A 16,039-nucleotide genomic window follows, 5' to 3' on the forward strand; every position below is an offset into this window, starting at 1 on the left:
TGATAGCAAATTCAAAGGACCATTTAAGCTTGCCTTTGTAAGTGGGGGGAAAAAAAAAACATAAACATCACTCAGAATGAAGCTAAAATGAATATTTCATAAGAGCGTTGTGCAAAATTACTTTTATCATCGCTTTTTTGTACCATGATGCCTTGTTTATTACGCTGCATTGAAACTGATAGCGCAGAAATAGGTTTGAATATATGAATGGGAAGTCTGTCTCAGATCTTCAGAGGGCATTTGCACTTTGTGCAAGCCGCAGACAGATAAAAAAGACAATTAAAACTTTCCTTGATTATTGAGTTATTTTTTTTGAAGATCCACCTCAAAAGATCAGAGAGACAAATAGATAGACGGACAGGCAGACAGACAGATGGACAGACGGACAGGCAGGCAGGCAGACGGACGGACGGACAGGCAGGCAGGCAGACAGACAGACAGACGGACAGGCAGACAGACATAAAAAAAATTTGAATCACTACATGGTTATCAATCAAATGTAATAACCACGGATATTACTTAAATAATATTTAATAACCTTTGCTTTAAATTTTAAAACTTGTCTCGGAAGTTCAGCTACATGTTATTCTAGCTTTAAAAAAGTAAACAAAACATTAAAAAGGAATTCTCTCTATAATGTTCATAGATTCCTTTTTCTCAGAAGGGCATCTCTAGACAGATGGACATTACCACACAAGTCACAAAAGCCGTTATCGCCGGGTCGTTACCCCGGAGACTGCTGCTAATGGCGTATCTTGGAAACCACACTTTTCGCCTAATTGTTCTTTATGTCCCCTGTTAACCTTAAAACAGTGCTTATCAGGCTGCATTTCCCGAAAATGTGCATATTTATGTCATGTGCAAGCAGTTAGTGTCGGTGTATTTGTTGAGAGAGGAAGATGAAATGGAGTTAGAGCAAGAATAAGTAAGGCCATAGACAATGGGGATTTAGGAGGGGGGGGGGTTGTAGGATCCACCCTTTTGGCCAGAAAAAAATACTTTGAATCACAATATGATATATAGGCTCTGTGCCATTTCTCAAGTTCGGGCAACTAAGGTTCAAGGTAAAAGGGTTCACTTTATCAGATATCTTACCCCCCCCCCTTCCCCCATTGAAATTGCTGCAATCTCTGACTCGTTTGTTGTGATATTTAAAAAATTTTCCCTCTGTTTTCCTGCCCTAATCTATCTCCATGTATTTTTGGTCACTGTATCCCGACTGCTTTCATCTTCTACATTAGATGGTATCGTATAACGTAGATTAATGGGAGTTGACCTACTAATCTTGGGATTTCCCGGTCTGACAAAATAAAAGAGAGACTACAAAGAAACTTTGGGGGAATAAATGAAAATGAGGAGTGATAAATGGCCGTCACGTATTCCTGCTGAAACAGAAATTGTATTTCAAGTTCATGATATGATATCTATTGGTGCGCATTCAGACAATGATTATTGAGGACTGAAAATGGTCCAAAGTGCAGTGCGTATCAGACAAGAGAGGCCTCGCTAAGTATTATAGTCATAATTTCGTTGATTTGAATTTTAAATCACATGATAAGCTAAGATTCAATAGATGGATTGATTACCTGTGATCTTTAAAATCTGAATTATCTCTTCCAAGTATAATAAGTAAAAGAAATTTTCCTGTTAGTAACAGTATTCATGTATCCTCTTTGATAGTTTTAAGTTTTTAAAAGACGAATGATGAGTTATAAGCATGCTTGATTTTAGCACCTAGGTAGTTGGACAAGTACACTTTGTTTTATAAAAAAATTATTGAATAAGTCATAGACAAACTGAAAAAAAATAATTAATGCTGAAAAGAATGCCATCATTTTTCCCAAATGTCCAAACAAACAAGTACATGTATTCATACCGTTATTGATTAACATGCACACATTTGTTGCCCCAACTGAGAACAGAATTTTACGATTCATATTCCCAATTGTAAAGAAAATGTTACGTGACACAACATTGTATCCTGGGGGAGAGGGGGGAGGCATCTGTAAACTCGTTGAATGCCAAATCCCTCTGGGGCTAAAATGGACGCCAGGATGTCTGCAAAACAGGAACGTTAATTAGAACTCTCTTTACTACCAACATTTTGGATTTTGGCAATAACCTAAGAAATTATAGGTCAAAAATTTGTGTCAGAGCAGAGATGATGGTCTTATAGTTTGTATAGTAGTTGGAATACCAGTAGTTTTTGTGTTGCGTTAATGTCATTGTTATTGCAGACTATTATTTCATGTTGATGAATTTCTGTGTGTATTGTACTAGTACATAATCACTATTTGTTTCTTGCGGATCTGCTCATAATAAAGTTCGTATAAAACCATAAAAGTCAACAAAATATGTCGAGGTACCATGCACTAGGACCAGTTTATGACATATGCCTTTGTGGTGTTTTTTTTTTTTTTTTTAAAGCCAACAATTGGTGACTGTCATTACGATCCTCTGCACTCGCGTTTATGCCTTTTATACCTTTTATACCGTTTATGCTTTTGTTTTATGGAAGACAATGTATCTGGCAGAATGAATCACCAAAATATGAACATGGAGGCAAGAACAAAAGGGTTGATGTTGACAACTCTTTTTGTACACTGAAGTGTTTACGAAAACGCTTCGTGCCAACAGGTACTGTTTCATGGTACCTGGTACCTTAGGTGCCTCTTGTCGCCTTTTATGGTTTTGACAGCCTAATTTCATGATTAAGGGATAATAAGAAAAAAAGTTGAATGGCCAAAGAGAGTCATTTGTGTTTGTCAAGAGAGTGTTGCATTCGAGAAATGAAAAGTACTTACGGATATATATTATGTGTGCGTCTCTGTCTCTTTGAGAGTTACAGCGAGTGCTTGTTAGTTTGTGCTAAAGACATGGTTGGCAGGAGACATAGACTAGGACTCCGAGTCCTACATATAGATTATTATCATATTAGAAAAAGCAAAATAACAAAATTTCCTTATTTCCCAATGAGTTGTAATTAATAAGTTCAAAACATTTTTGCATCTTTTTCTGAGGACGTCATACTGGTGTCGCCAGTGATTGACCTCTTGAGGTCATCGTTTTTATAACAACTGCCTGCACAGCGCCAACATTAACCTTGACAGGAGACAGCAGTGCCACTTGTACCGTCTTTTAAGGCCATACTTATAAATTATACATATGTGTTATAGATGTACTTTTTAAGGCTACAAACATCACATATATTTTTCCAGCACAGCTGTTGTAAATTATAGGGGAGGAGGTTATTGAAGGTTATTTTAGGTTATTGACTGACAAAAAATTATTATTTATTTATTCATTTAGTCGTAGATGACTTATGTGCAAAGTGTACGTCTATCCATATTATATCCATCTAATTGATTGTTGAGAGGGGTGAACAAGTATCCATATTGTATCCATCTAATTGATTGTTGAGAGGGGTGAACAAGTATCCATATTGTATCCATCTAATTGATTGTTGAGAGGGATGAACAAGTACTCGTTATAACTCGAGTCGTCCACTGTATGCGACGTACAAGAGTGTCATTATATCGAGGTGCAGTTGAGATATAATTTGCTCTAGTGTGTCGTGGACGACGAGTAGTTGTAACTGACTTATACCACGACTGATGCTACGAACAATAGGATGAACGTACCAAAGCATACGAAAACACGGGCAAGCCTTATGTGAAATACAAGTGCAGTTATCCTATTGTTCGAAGCACCGGTCGTGATATAAATAAAACTACACACAATATCGCAAGGGGCCCAGCACTTAATTGTGTTACCGTACTATGTGAAAAAGTCAATTTCAACTAAGGCAGTTGCTGCATACAAGGACTAATAAGCAAAGCTTTTAAATTTTTGTTTTATCCTTCAAATAACTCGTTGTCAGGGATGCTGGTATTATTATACTATATATCATTGTAATGTACTATATTGGCACTTGTGGTCCACACAATGCCTAACTGATAAATTTTCAAGAACAATATCAAATTATTACCATCTTCTAAATTATATTTTGTCAGCAAGTCATTAAAGCTTTTGTTCAGAAGTTTTGAAAAATTAATTAGTGTAATACATTGTTTAACTGAAAATGATAAATCTCAAACAAATGACATATAAAAGTACAATATTTGAAAATATTGGAAGTAATTACTATATACATATTTATTTATTTATTTATTTATTTATTTATTTATTTATTTATTTATTCCTATTGCCACTTCCCATTGTTTTCAAGTGTCCAACAGTCATTGTAAATAAGGTTATAAACAGTATTTGCCTGCCATTTGAGGACTGAGAGGTCGATTCCGAAGTTAGTAAGCTTTGTACATTTAACTAACCAAAATGATAAATCTTGGAAGAGTGACGTATATGAAAGTACAGTATTCAAAAATGGACTTAATGTCCAAAAGTCATTGTGAATAAGGTTATAAACAATATTTGCCCGCCATTCGAGGACTGAGAGGTCGAATCCTCTGAGGTTACAGCTTAGCATATTTGATGGATGTGGTTGTTTACTTCATAGCAAATTTTATGTGTCTGGAGAGCTGAGAGGAAAGCTTGTTTATCTTCCAAGTGAGCTACGATGAATACTGAAGCAGGGAGAAAAATCAACAGAAATATTCCCCCAAGAGATGAGAAATTCTTCGGAGATGATGAATTGTAGGTGGAGCTAGGGTAATTGTACTTCAGTACGTCTTTAGTAACGTTGAAGATCATTTAGGGTTCCCAGGAGATTTTTTTCTTTTTATTATGAAGTGATCAAATTATTCATTTTAAGCCAAGATGTATTTTTTAGTTTGCAGAATGTTTTAATTTTATTCTTTTATTTTATTTTTTATGAATTTTTTAAATTTATTTTCTGTGTTGTTTGGTTGTTTATTGATATGAAATTTAAGTTGTTTATTTATTAATTAATTAATTTATTTGTTTCTTTGTATTGAATAAATATATTTGCTTTGGATGCACATACTGATCCAAACCTACAAAAAAACAAACTGAATATATATTTCAAAAAGCTTAAAATTCTCAAGGTATCTTCACAACTTTCTGTAACTATTTCCTTAATTAACTTTTCCAAATCCCCAACTGAGTGGGCGGGAGACATCCCAAGGACGTCAAAGTCATGTTTTTGTTTCTCCAAATGTTTTTGCGGTCTTTTGCACGCTAAAAGTAGATCTGTAATTAAGGGTGGGATTTTGTTTTGGCTGAATTTCATAAATATTAATGACATTTTAAAGGAAAGCATACATGAAGTAGATGGGGATGTTATAATGAAGTGAAGTTAATACGTGAAGCGTTTTGTGGTCAGTAACAAATAAATATATTTTTCAGCCCATATTAAGCATCGTTAATGCTTAATCTTCTTTTAAATCTTTGAGGCTCTAAGGTAAACTTTTAATACTTTTCACATTTTCTTTATGGGAGATTAACTTTTTGTAGGCGTTATGTATTCCATCATTTTTGCTTAATCTTCTTTCACATAGTTGAGGATAGAAGATAAAGTTATGATTTTTTCACGCTTCCTTTGTGGGTGTTTACCTTGTGAAGGTGTTATATTACTGCTTAATCTTCTTTCAAATAGTTGAGGTTTAAAAGTAAGATTGTGATATTTTCTATGAATGGTTACTTTAAGAGGTTGACCTTTTTTCAAATCATCTTAAGGTAAGGGATTGACCTTCTCTAGGTCATCTTAAGGTTATGGGGTGACACAGTGTGGTCATTAGATAGATAGATATTTTATAGTTTCTGAATTGTGAGCAGAATTACAACATATGAAAAAAAGTATTTTCTTTGAAATGCTATCAGTAGGTCAAGCCGTTAATTTGGAATTGGAGAGATAAACATATTTGCACATGTTGCTAAGTATATTTGGTTTCCCAGGGAGCTGTTACTGATACGAAGTCCAGATTTACAGGAATTAAGTTCTCAGTAAGAAATAGGTCCATGTTGTATCAAATATGCTACTTATTTTAGAAGAACAAAATAATAATAATAATTTATATCTTAATAAGCACATGGTGTTGCTACATACACATAAACATTTAAATATTAAAAATAGGATTAATAAAACTTAATATTATCATAAAACTAATCACTTTTTTTTACATTGAGCAACTTTAAGATGTATTTTCAGGGCCAAAAGACCATGGAAGCTGTGAAAATCCCTGTTGTGACTGAGCACAATAATGTCACAACCGGTTGTCACAACTAACACAATTGCTGTACTACTAACTTAATCTGCTTTTATTTATTTATTTATATATTTCTTATACCACTAGTTTGGCAGCTTGATTTTGGCCCTATATCACCCAGCCTTATTCAGTCTCATATTTATTTGTTTGTTTTTGATAAATATTTATGTTTGCTTTGCTCTTCTGTCTTTGCAGAGCATGTTTGGCAAGTGACGGTCAAGCCGCGTGGTCTGGGCAGTAGCAAGAACCTGGTGGGGACGTACAGGTTATGTCTGACCAGCTCCTCTCTCAGTCTGGTCAAGCTGAACCACGAGAAACCGGAGATAACATTTCAGGTGGGAAATAAAGAAAGGGATGTGCAACCTTTTCTTTTTAAATTTTACCTCACTGTGTCACTCATATATCACAATTTTGGTTACTTCTTGTGGTACTATGGTAGAAAAAGTAAATCACTTTTAAAGAGAATGTTTTAAACAGTTGGGCCTGTTTCGACCCTTCATTCAAGAGCCTTGATTGCACGGTTGACTGGTCAAATTAAAAAAAAAAAACACCTGGTATATTTTTCTATGATCATGGTTAAATATTTCTGACACTGGATCCTCTGTCTGAGCATGCTTGGTCTCCTTTGTGGTCTATGTCCCTCTTTCTTTTTATATTTTTATTTTATATTATATTTTTATATTTTTATTTTATATTATATTTTTATATGCATATGTGAAAACACCATAATCAAAATCCAAACTTCAATTTTTCAGCTGGCAGCGATACGAAGATGCGGTCACTCAGACTGTTTCTTCTTCATGGAGGTGGGGAGGTCGTCAGCGACAGGGGCTGGAGAGCTCTGGATGCAGGTTGAGGATACTATCATTGCACAGAACATGCACGAAGCCATACTGAGGTGAGCGTAAAAGTTATACTGTGGAACATCGAGTTAATTTGTTTCCTTACTCCAGTTTCTGAACCAAAATGTTCACAAACCCAAGGCTTTTTTCTTTTTAGTTGAAAACAATGTAAATCCAATTATCTATTTCCCACTTTTGATTTTGCCATGTTTTGCACTGCTTGTCCAAAAAGTAAAATAAACATAATTATGAATACAGTAGAATAAATATAATTATTGTTGGGAGCAAAAGAATTCTCACTCGTCTCGTTTAGTTATCTGAGAACAAAATTTTATTTATTTAGTATTATCTTACATGTTTGTGATGGCAAAAGGAATGATTATAGAACAGTAGTAAAATATATCATTAAAGTTTAAATACGGTATAATTACCACATTTCTCACAGCTCCATGAAGTCAATGAGCAGCGGTCAAGAAGCCGGTCAGCAGATTCGTCCCAGGACGTCCAGCACCCTCTCGGACAAGACGCGTCCGGCCAGTGCTGTCCACCGCAGTCGGGATGACCACGGCCCACATCGGTCACGCACAAGTAGCGAGGGACACAAGTAAGTCTATCCAATATATGTGTGGTACTGTTATATTATAGAAAACTGATTATAGAGACTGACTGGTTGAAAATGTTAAGACACATCCTGTAAGCCACTGATTCTCAAGTAGCTTAGCAAATTAAGGCAAGCTTGAAAATAAGATATATGACATAAGTATTGAAAAGTTATTAAAAGTTTTTTTCCTAAATAAATTCAGGGTAGTAGGAAAAAGTCAATAAATGTTATGAGTATTGAAAGATGACTTAAAATGTTCATTCTGTTTTAACACTGAAAGACAAGTCAGGCATATAATGACACATAATGGCAGAATATAGGTTGGCAACAGATAACAGTTAGTTATATTTATCATTAGGTCATTTATTTTATTAAATTTTTTTCATTGTGAACCAGGAGATCCCGCCATTCTCCAACTGTGATGAGAAAAGATCGTAACCTCCTTACCACTCATGCGGGCAGCCACTCCAGTGTTTCCTCTGGACACTCGCCCATGACAGGAAGTCCGCTCAGGTAGGGATAGAGGGTTGTCATGTCATGTCATCATGCCATATTTTTCATGGTATATGTAATAATAGAAATAATATTAATAGCAATAATTATTATGATATATTTATTTATTTATTTAGTCAAAAATCCATTGAAAATGTTCAGTAGACTTTACATAAGAAATAGTACTATGTCACATGGGCAGTCACTTCATTGTTTCTTCTGGACATTTTTCCATGACTAAAAATCCTCTAAGGTAAAAATTGACCACTGTCATGTCATGCCCCATGATATTTTTTTCTTTCACATGTCATATCACTTCATGCTACATCATTTTATTTCAGTGCAACCATACTGAACGAGAGCCTGAACCCCAGCGGGTTTAGAGGGCGCTCTGATAGCACGGACTCCCGCGGCACAAGTAGCAGTATCTCTGACGAGTGTGATGGTCACTCGGGCATGCGGTCCACAACCCCTGACCAGTCTCAGACCGACTCTCAGTCCGATTACCTGTCCATGACGCCCAACACTATGATGGGTGAGTGACGCGTTGTGTTAAATTAAACAGTAAATAAGAACAAGTGATAATAATTATAATATTATGTTATGTGAGTGAATCCTGGAAGAATGGAAGTGGAACTCAAATAAACTGTAATGCCGAGTTTCCCTCTTAGAGTCAGAAGTTGGAGGTTTTCCATTTAATTCCCAGCCTAGTCTATTCAATAAATGAAAATTATACCTACCGTTTCTCATTGGATATTGACCACTTGAGAAGTCAATATGGTCTGATATTGACCTGCATGTGACTGCTCTTGACCAAATTTTGTGATCGTGTAACAATTATTATTATTATTATTATTATTATTATTACTTTGTATTCTATCTCTCCAGGCGCCAGTCCAGTGGGTAGTTTAGACAGTAACAAAAATCTAGAATACATGGAGATGGATCTGACGTCCAAGTTCTCCTCTCCTCATACCCCTCATCACCATCACCATCACCACCATCATCACCATCCGCCAGAGGGGCTCACCTTACACGATATCAATGCTTCTTCATCTAAAGGTAAGGTTTGAACCTCAGTCGAGGCCTTCTCCAGAGAGCTGTTCAGTTGTCGTTTGGACAGCCACTGGCTTCAAAAGACTGCCTAGATTTTTTCAGGACAGCTAAGTGGTAAATGAAGTTTTTTGGGGAATGATGGTATATTTGTAGTTGTACTCTCTGTTTATCTGTGACCAAATTACTGATCAACTCTTTGGACCCCTTGTACCCCAGATCCTTGGGAAAACCATTGATCTTAAGTGAATTTTTTGTGAGAGATTTTTTTTTCTGAAGTTAAGTTTGATACATAAGATGTTTTACTAGTATGTTACAGATGAACTGATTTTATGGACTGCTTTAAAATAAAAGTGTGAGGGTGCCTGTGTATTGAAATGACGTTATGTGTAGATTTTTTTCTGCTTTTATAACCACACACACACACACACACACACACACACACATATAGATGATAGTTCTGAACAAATAAAAAAATAATCCATCTGCCCTGACTTGACCAGCTGAGGTCAGCATCTAGTCAACAGCTAGCTGCCATTAACTAACTTAAAGTGCAAATGGATTTTGAAAGTCCATTAGTGCATTTGGCTCATTTAGAACAACTTAAGTTATCTGCTTTAATTCAATCAAGGAAGTAGACAGGACAGATTTACTTCAAGGCAGGAAATTGGGGAAAAGTTCTGCAGTTGAAGCTTAACGATTTCAAAATTATCAGAACTTCTTATCTTGTCATGCCATCAGATAATTTGCACTTCATCGACACCATAAAAAGTTAAATCTCTAAATGGAAACTAGCAAAGGTCAGGCAATTATATCTTCATGATTTATAGCATATAAGTGAAATTATCGGTATCTCCACAAAGGTTATCATGTCACAGAAACATTGCCTTTCTAGTTTGGCATAGAACAAGGTCATCGTTAAAAATGTTCTATTTTTAGAATAAAAAGCCATATAGTATAATGGTATTTTAACAAGTTCCAAAAAAAGTATTTTTGATAATAATAATAATAATAATAATAATAATAATAATAATAATAATAATTTTCTTTAAATATTTCAGGTGCACCTTCAGAATCATCCTATATGTCAATGACACCTACGAGCAGTTTGTCATCATCACCGCGGTTTGGGACACCTAGTATATTATCTGATGACAGTAGTTATCTGGATATGGCCCCCCTGGGGCAGGGGTTACCCCCTCTACAGGAGAAAGCAAGTTAGTATTATGTTATTGTATTGCATTTTTAATGAATAGGGTGTCACACCTAATACACTGAATATCTAGCATACTATCACATGTAACACACTGTCACACCTATCGTACTGTCACATCTAAGGCTCTGTTCTCACAACTTTTAGATCGATCTATCACCGCGGGGAGTCTCACTAGATTACTGTCAGATAATCCCCCTTAAGTGTCCGTCCCCGCCTACTACAAGCTTTAAGGGGCAATTAACTTTCGTGTCCGCCCGGCTGACAGCTATTTAGCGTGAACCCCCAGGGAGTTAGGTCGATCCAATGTAGGTCGATCTAATCTATGAGAATGGGGTGTTTGTTGCTTTTTTCCCCCTTTTTGATCACATTCTCCTAGGTCATAGATATTGGATTTTTGTTTTTAATTGTACTAATGTTTGTTTATAAAAATTACATTTTTGGAATCACAGAAAAATTATTTGAGAGAAAAAAATGTCCTTCATTTTTTCCTAATACATGGACGTTCTTAATATGATACAAAATAGATTAAACACACTGAAAAAGATTTTTTTAAAAACAATTCCAACTGTTGTGTAACTAAAATGGAAAAAAATAAGTCCTAATTAATATTTCATATGGACAAAGATAAGAAGTAATTTGGTATATCTCTGTTTTCCAGCGCCGGATGGTTACATGGACATGGCGCCAACACACACCTCTGGGTCGCGCTCCGTTCTACGCCCAGCAAAAAGTTTTCTCCACGAAGCTCCAGAATTTCCACAGCGAGCTTACTCAGTGGGGAGTCGGCCTGGGAAAAGTCTGAGCACACAAATACAGCAGCCATACATGGAAATGGTGGCCAGTCAGGGCGCGTTGAACAATAGCAAAAGCAGCAGTGCCCCCCACCTGGAGAACGAGAACATAAATGCTAATGTTAAATCGACGAAAGGGCACACGCGCTATGCCAGTCCTTCTCCATCTGGAGCAAGAGAAGGAGGCGGAGGGATGCAGCCCATGAAGGCTTTCCCTCCGCAACAGACTGATTTATTTATGGAGATGGATTTCGCCAGACCTAGAACAGCCAGTGATAGTTTCAATTATCAGCACTGTAGACCACGGACGTCCAGCTGGAGTAAAGCTATGCGTCCACGTTCGGCCAGTCACAGCCAAGGGAGTAAAATAAATGGCCGTAAGCTGTTATCTAGAGACGCTGCTCCATCCCAAGAACTCATTAAGCAAATTTCCCAAGATTCTTTGCGACGCTCTTACGACTCCATTAGCAAATTGGGCTCAACGCCAGAACAACATGAGGCGTACATGGAAATGAGCCCACAATCGTCATCAAAAAGATCGCCGGCTACAAAGCCCGTGTCCATGCGTGTAACGCCGGTTATTAAGACAACTCTAATAGCTCCAGATTACATGATGATGAACCCTGTTATAAAAGAATCCAAGACGGAACCGGATGAGAGCGAAAGTGACAATAACGATAGTGTCTCAGACTCAAAATTAAACGGAAGCCGATCCTCATCATCTTCTTCCTCCATCACAGAACAAAGGCGACAAAGTTCCCCAGACGTGATCAGGCAATCGGCCAATCAGAGTCCAGGAGCATCCAAAGTGCAGGCTCCTTTTGACCCTGTGACTTACGTCAATTTGGATTATTCCAAGAAGCCAGTGAAAGAACCCGCGGTGCCCCCTGGTGATGATTCATATTTAATGCTTTCACCAGGAACGGAGGACACGTCACAAGCAGCGATAGACAGTGGGAGTCTATCGCCACAGAGGGTGGTCAGCCATATCAGAGTCTCCTCTTCACCAGCTTCAACCACAGTGATGCAGGAGGCGGCTGGAAATCATGGCAGTGCTGCAGCGTCAACGTCCGTTGTGAAGAAACCTCCTTTGCCAGATACCCCAAAGATTCTCAGTAGCCCTGGAGAGAGTGGGGCAGTGAAAGCACCCAAGCCGACCACACCCGCACCCTTTCCAACCTCTCCCCCTGTTCCGACCTCCCCAGCTCCCTCTCACCCCCTTTCCACACCCCCTCCTTTCCCCATGTCACCCCCTTTCTCAGTACCATCCCCAGCCAGGATTTCCCCAACTACCCCACCCCAGCCCACCACCCCAACTGCCCCTGTTCTTGCCAAGCCCACCCCACCCCTTCCCATCAGCCCCTTCTCCAAAGGAGAGTCTTCGCCTCAATCGCCATCAGCCCAAACACAAGATTATGCAAACATCGATGTCGGTGTGACGCGGGTTGTGAAGCCAGTACCCACTTTTGGCAGTGTGCAGTCAGTAACCAGTGATGGTAGCACATCGCAAGTTGAAAAACCAGCCCTGCCGATTAAAAATAAAGTGGGCAGATCAAAGCAGCAGCGAGCGGAGAAAAGCAAATCCATGGGGGATTGTCAGGAAAGGCCAGAAAGCGTAAATGTGAACACAGCAAATTCCAAGAAGTGTCCGCCTCCACCTGTGTCAGCGTCTGCTTCCAAAGTTTCCAGTAAACCGCCATCTTTACCTCCGCTGCCGCCATTGGGCCAGAGACACAGCATGTCAGACTTTGGTGCTAATAACAACGGGATGGGCGAATCTGGCCCAGGGAAAGTTCCGCCATCAGCACAAGACGAACCTCAGTTGAACTATGCCTCATTAGACTTAGGATCCTCTGAAGATATCGAATTGACGCAAGCTCCGAAATCACCACGGATTATCACTTCTCGTCACAACAGTGGGGAAGACGGCGAGAAAAAGCCCACCTATGCTGAGATTGACTTTGAGAAATCGGAAAGTTTTAAGCAGGCTCGTCAACAGAGTGGGCGTAAGCCGCCGTTTGACTTATGATGTGTGGGAGTTGGAACATGATGAAATATTTGATGTATACTTTTCTTCTCTAAAAAAAATGCAATGGTGTATGATTTCTTTAATTGAAGCTGTAAATTTGTAAATGAGCGAGGAATGTGTTTGATGTTCAGTATGTTTGTAACTTTATACTGGTATTGGTACAATTTATCACCTTTGTGACTGTGCTGCCATCTGTTAGAACTGAAGAAAAACTAGGCACAGGTTATGTACACTTTCAGACTTTCATTTTCAACAGTGCTGCCATCTACAATGTATTAGAATTCTTTGCCAATTGGCCAATCAAATATAAGGTGCCCTCTATAGCCCATCTGCTAAATGTTAGCCAATGTTTTAACTTATGCTGATACATGTATCCCATTACAAAACCAGATGCTGTATTGCATACAATGCACTAAATCTTAAAGTCACGATGAAGTCAAGAATGTGTAAAAGACTTTACACATAAGGGACAAAAATGTCCCATGGGAGTTCTGCTGTGGTAAATTATGTAAAAGATTCATTGGAAAAGATTTAATTCTTTTAGTGTGTCTTTTTCAGCTAACTTCAGGTGTAACTTTATAAATAAGTTGCCAAAACGGGTTTACTGATTTAAGGGTTCTCATTGTTGAGATGTAATTAGCAAAATGAAGGCCTATTTTGAATGTCTGTTTTCGTTTTCTTAGTTTTTAAGAACTAAGGAGTGTCAGTATTTTCTGAGGTTTGGTCTGTGATTTCCAAATATATGAAAATGCAGAGTAACTATTTTTTTTCGTTACAAAAGGGCCTTCGTGATTTGAGTATTAACTTTTCAACTTGATTGGCCAAATGGAGTTGTGCCAGTAGATAAACCCTGTGCCATTGCTTTTGATTGGATGATCTATTATCATATGATTATCATGTGACTACCATGTTGTTACCATGTGATTAAAACAACACTGCTTTCTTGGCTGCTCTATACTATGGGTCAATGTTTCTTTTCGTGCTGTGCATGTACCTTAAAATTCCATGGATTTAATGTACATCATTTAAAAGCAGGTATCGCACTGTTGATTGGTGTGACAACGTAGTTCTTGACTCTTCAGTTCTTTCAAAACTACCTTTTTTTTCTCAGAGCTTTCATTGATTACCTATTACATGATCACTCAGAGAAATGATGTTGTTATGCCGTAATTGATGTACATTTTATGGCGGGAAATGACAAAGTGCTGCCCCCTGTTTGTAGATGATGAAGTTGTATATGGCCTCGTTCAGAACAGGGGCCTAACAGATCCAAACATGGCCAGCCCACTTAAATGCTGGTTGCGTAATCCTTGCAAAAAATCTATTCAGTGTTTAATCCCGAATTAAGCATCAAGCTTTTAATAGGTCGTCATATTTGATCTGCGGATCCGTTAATCCAGGGTTTTGAATGCGCTCTATGATCTGTAGCTGGTAGCCTACTCCAGTTGGTACCATTGGAGCATTGTTGGTTAGTTTGTCATACAAACTGGTATATACCTCATGCCTCTGAAACATACGATAAGGTTCTGATGGTGTTTGGGGTTGGGTGTATGATCTTTGTTGATGTATCTATTTTTTTTTCTTTTATTTTAAAGACACCTTTTCCCAATTGTTTGTTGTTATGTGCTCGATTTATATCTGTTATGTTTCATTTTTGAATGGGAATTTCTGTTAGTGTTTTCACCAAGAAAAAAAAAAGCAACTCTTTTTTTTTTAATAAGTAAATTAATTTCTGTAAATAAGGGCAACATGTTAGGATTAAGTTTATACAGTTGCAGGAAGCATTAATTAAGTGATGGGTAGTATCACCTTTAAATTATTTATTACATGTACCCATCAAATTTCCCAAGGAAGGAAAATTGGGAATATGTGTACATACACTGATTCATAAAGTTTCAATGTGAAATGTGAGATATAGAAGTGTTGCCCCTTTCTTAAAAGTTGGTGTTATTTATTGTTAAGGTGAAACAAATCCTGTATCTTTTACGTCAGGGCTGATGAGGTGATACATACCCATGAAGACGGGATTCATACCATTTTCTGAGTTTGAGAATAGTTTCATCGGAATGAGTAACTAATGTTTTTAGAATAGCGTTTCATTATTTACCATCCAGAACTTTTAAAAGGACATTTTCAGATGGTAAAGATGAAACATAATTATAAAAACATGTTTTTTGTAAGTTCATGAAGTTCTTAATGGGAAACTGACTAGTATTTGACGATACAGTTTTGATATGGAAGCTCTCCTTGAAGGCCATTTGAATATTTTTTGTGTTATTTAAGTGTTAGATTTTTTCTGTTCTTGTTAAAATGAAAGTAGTGAAAAAAACATTTCTCCTTTTTTGGGGAGAAAATGGTTAGATGCTAGATAGCTGTATTATATGAGCTGTTAGTGTAATAATGATTGATGATATAATTGTTAATTAATTAACGAGCAGTGTATGTAAGTTGGTGGCATACTTTCAAGGTTGGTAAACCTCTTATTAATTATGAACTAATTTATAAATGGAACATTATAAGCAGTGCAAAAATAAAAAGATTGAAATAATTATGATGTCTTTTCAATTCTCTATTTATTTTTAAATACATAAAAACCATTATAAAATAAACCACTATTAACAAAATGACAGTCTCATCCCTGCAAGGTACAATAATTCTTAATTTCCCTGATAGCAATATGTTGACCAACCGTGTTGCTAAAACATTTTTCTTTCAAATATTTCAAAATTCAACTTCTTGCAATGGCCAAACCTTGGCATCCGTCCTTTAATTTCAATTATGTCACTTCTGTATCAGTGCAAGGCCCAGAGAGAGTGGAATTTATCAAATT

At 37.2% G+C, this 16,039-nt stretch overlaps 1 protein-coding gene across 6 annotated transcripts in view; it reads left to right on the forward strand.

Moving 5' to 3' along the window:
- Positions 1–15,758, forward strand: part of LOC106181472 (uncharacterized) — a 98,099-nt gene extending 82,341 nt beyond the window's left edge. For 5 of the 6 annotated variants that reach the window (XM_024077135.2, XM_024077136.2, XM_024077138.2 and 2 more), the window contains 8 exons: positions 6,381–6,520; positions 6,941–7,083; positions 7,473–7,631; positions 8,025–8,141; positions 8,462–8,655; positions 9,009–9,182; positions 10,235–10,390; positions 11,048–15,758. In XM_024077135.2, the coding sequence (XP_023932903.2) occupies positions 6,381–6,520; positions 6,941–7,083; positions 7,473–7,631; positions 8,025–8,141; positions 8,462–8,655; positions 9,009–9,182; positions 10,235–10,390; positions 11,048–13,209 (3,245 nt within the window). In that variant the 3' untranslated portion in view covers positions 13,210–15,758. Of the gene's footprint in view, positions 1–4,427; positions 4,654–6,380; positions 6,521–6,940; positions 7,084–7,472; positions 7,632–8,024; positions 8,142–8,461; positions 8,656–9,008; positions 9,183–10,234; positions 10,391–11,047 lie in introns of those variants that run through there. The other variant, XM_086994519.1, reaches the window with a different exon arrangement.
- The last annotated feature ends 281 nt before the right edge of the window (positions 15,759–16,039 follow it).

Source organism: Lingula anatina, chromosome 8 (assembly GCF_051362555.1).
Source record: "Lingula anatina isolate TDL-2025a chromosome 8, LinAna3.0, whole genome shotgun sequence".
NCBI lineage: Eukaryota > Metazoa > Brachiopoda > Lingulata > Lingulida > Lingulidae > Lingula > Lingula anatina.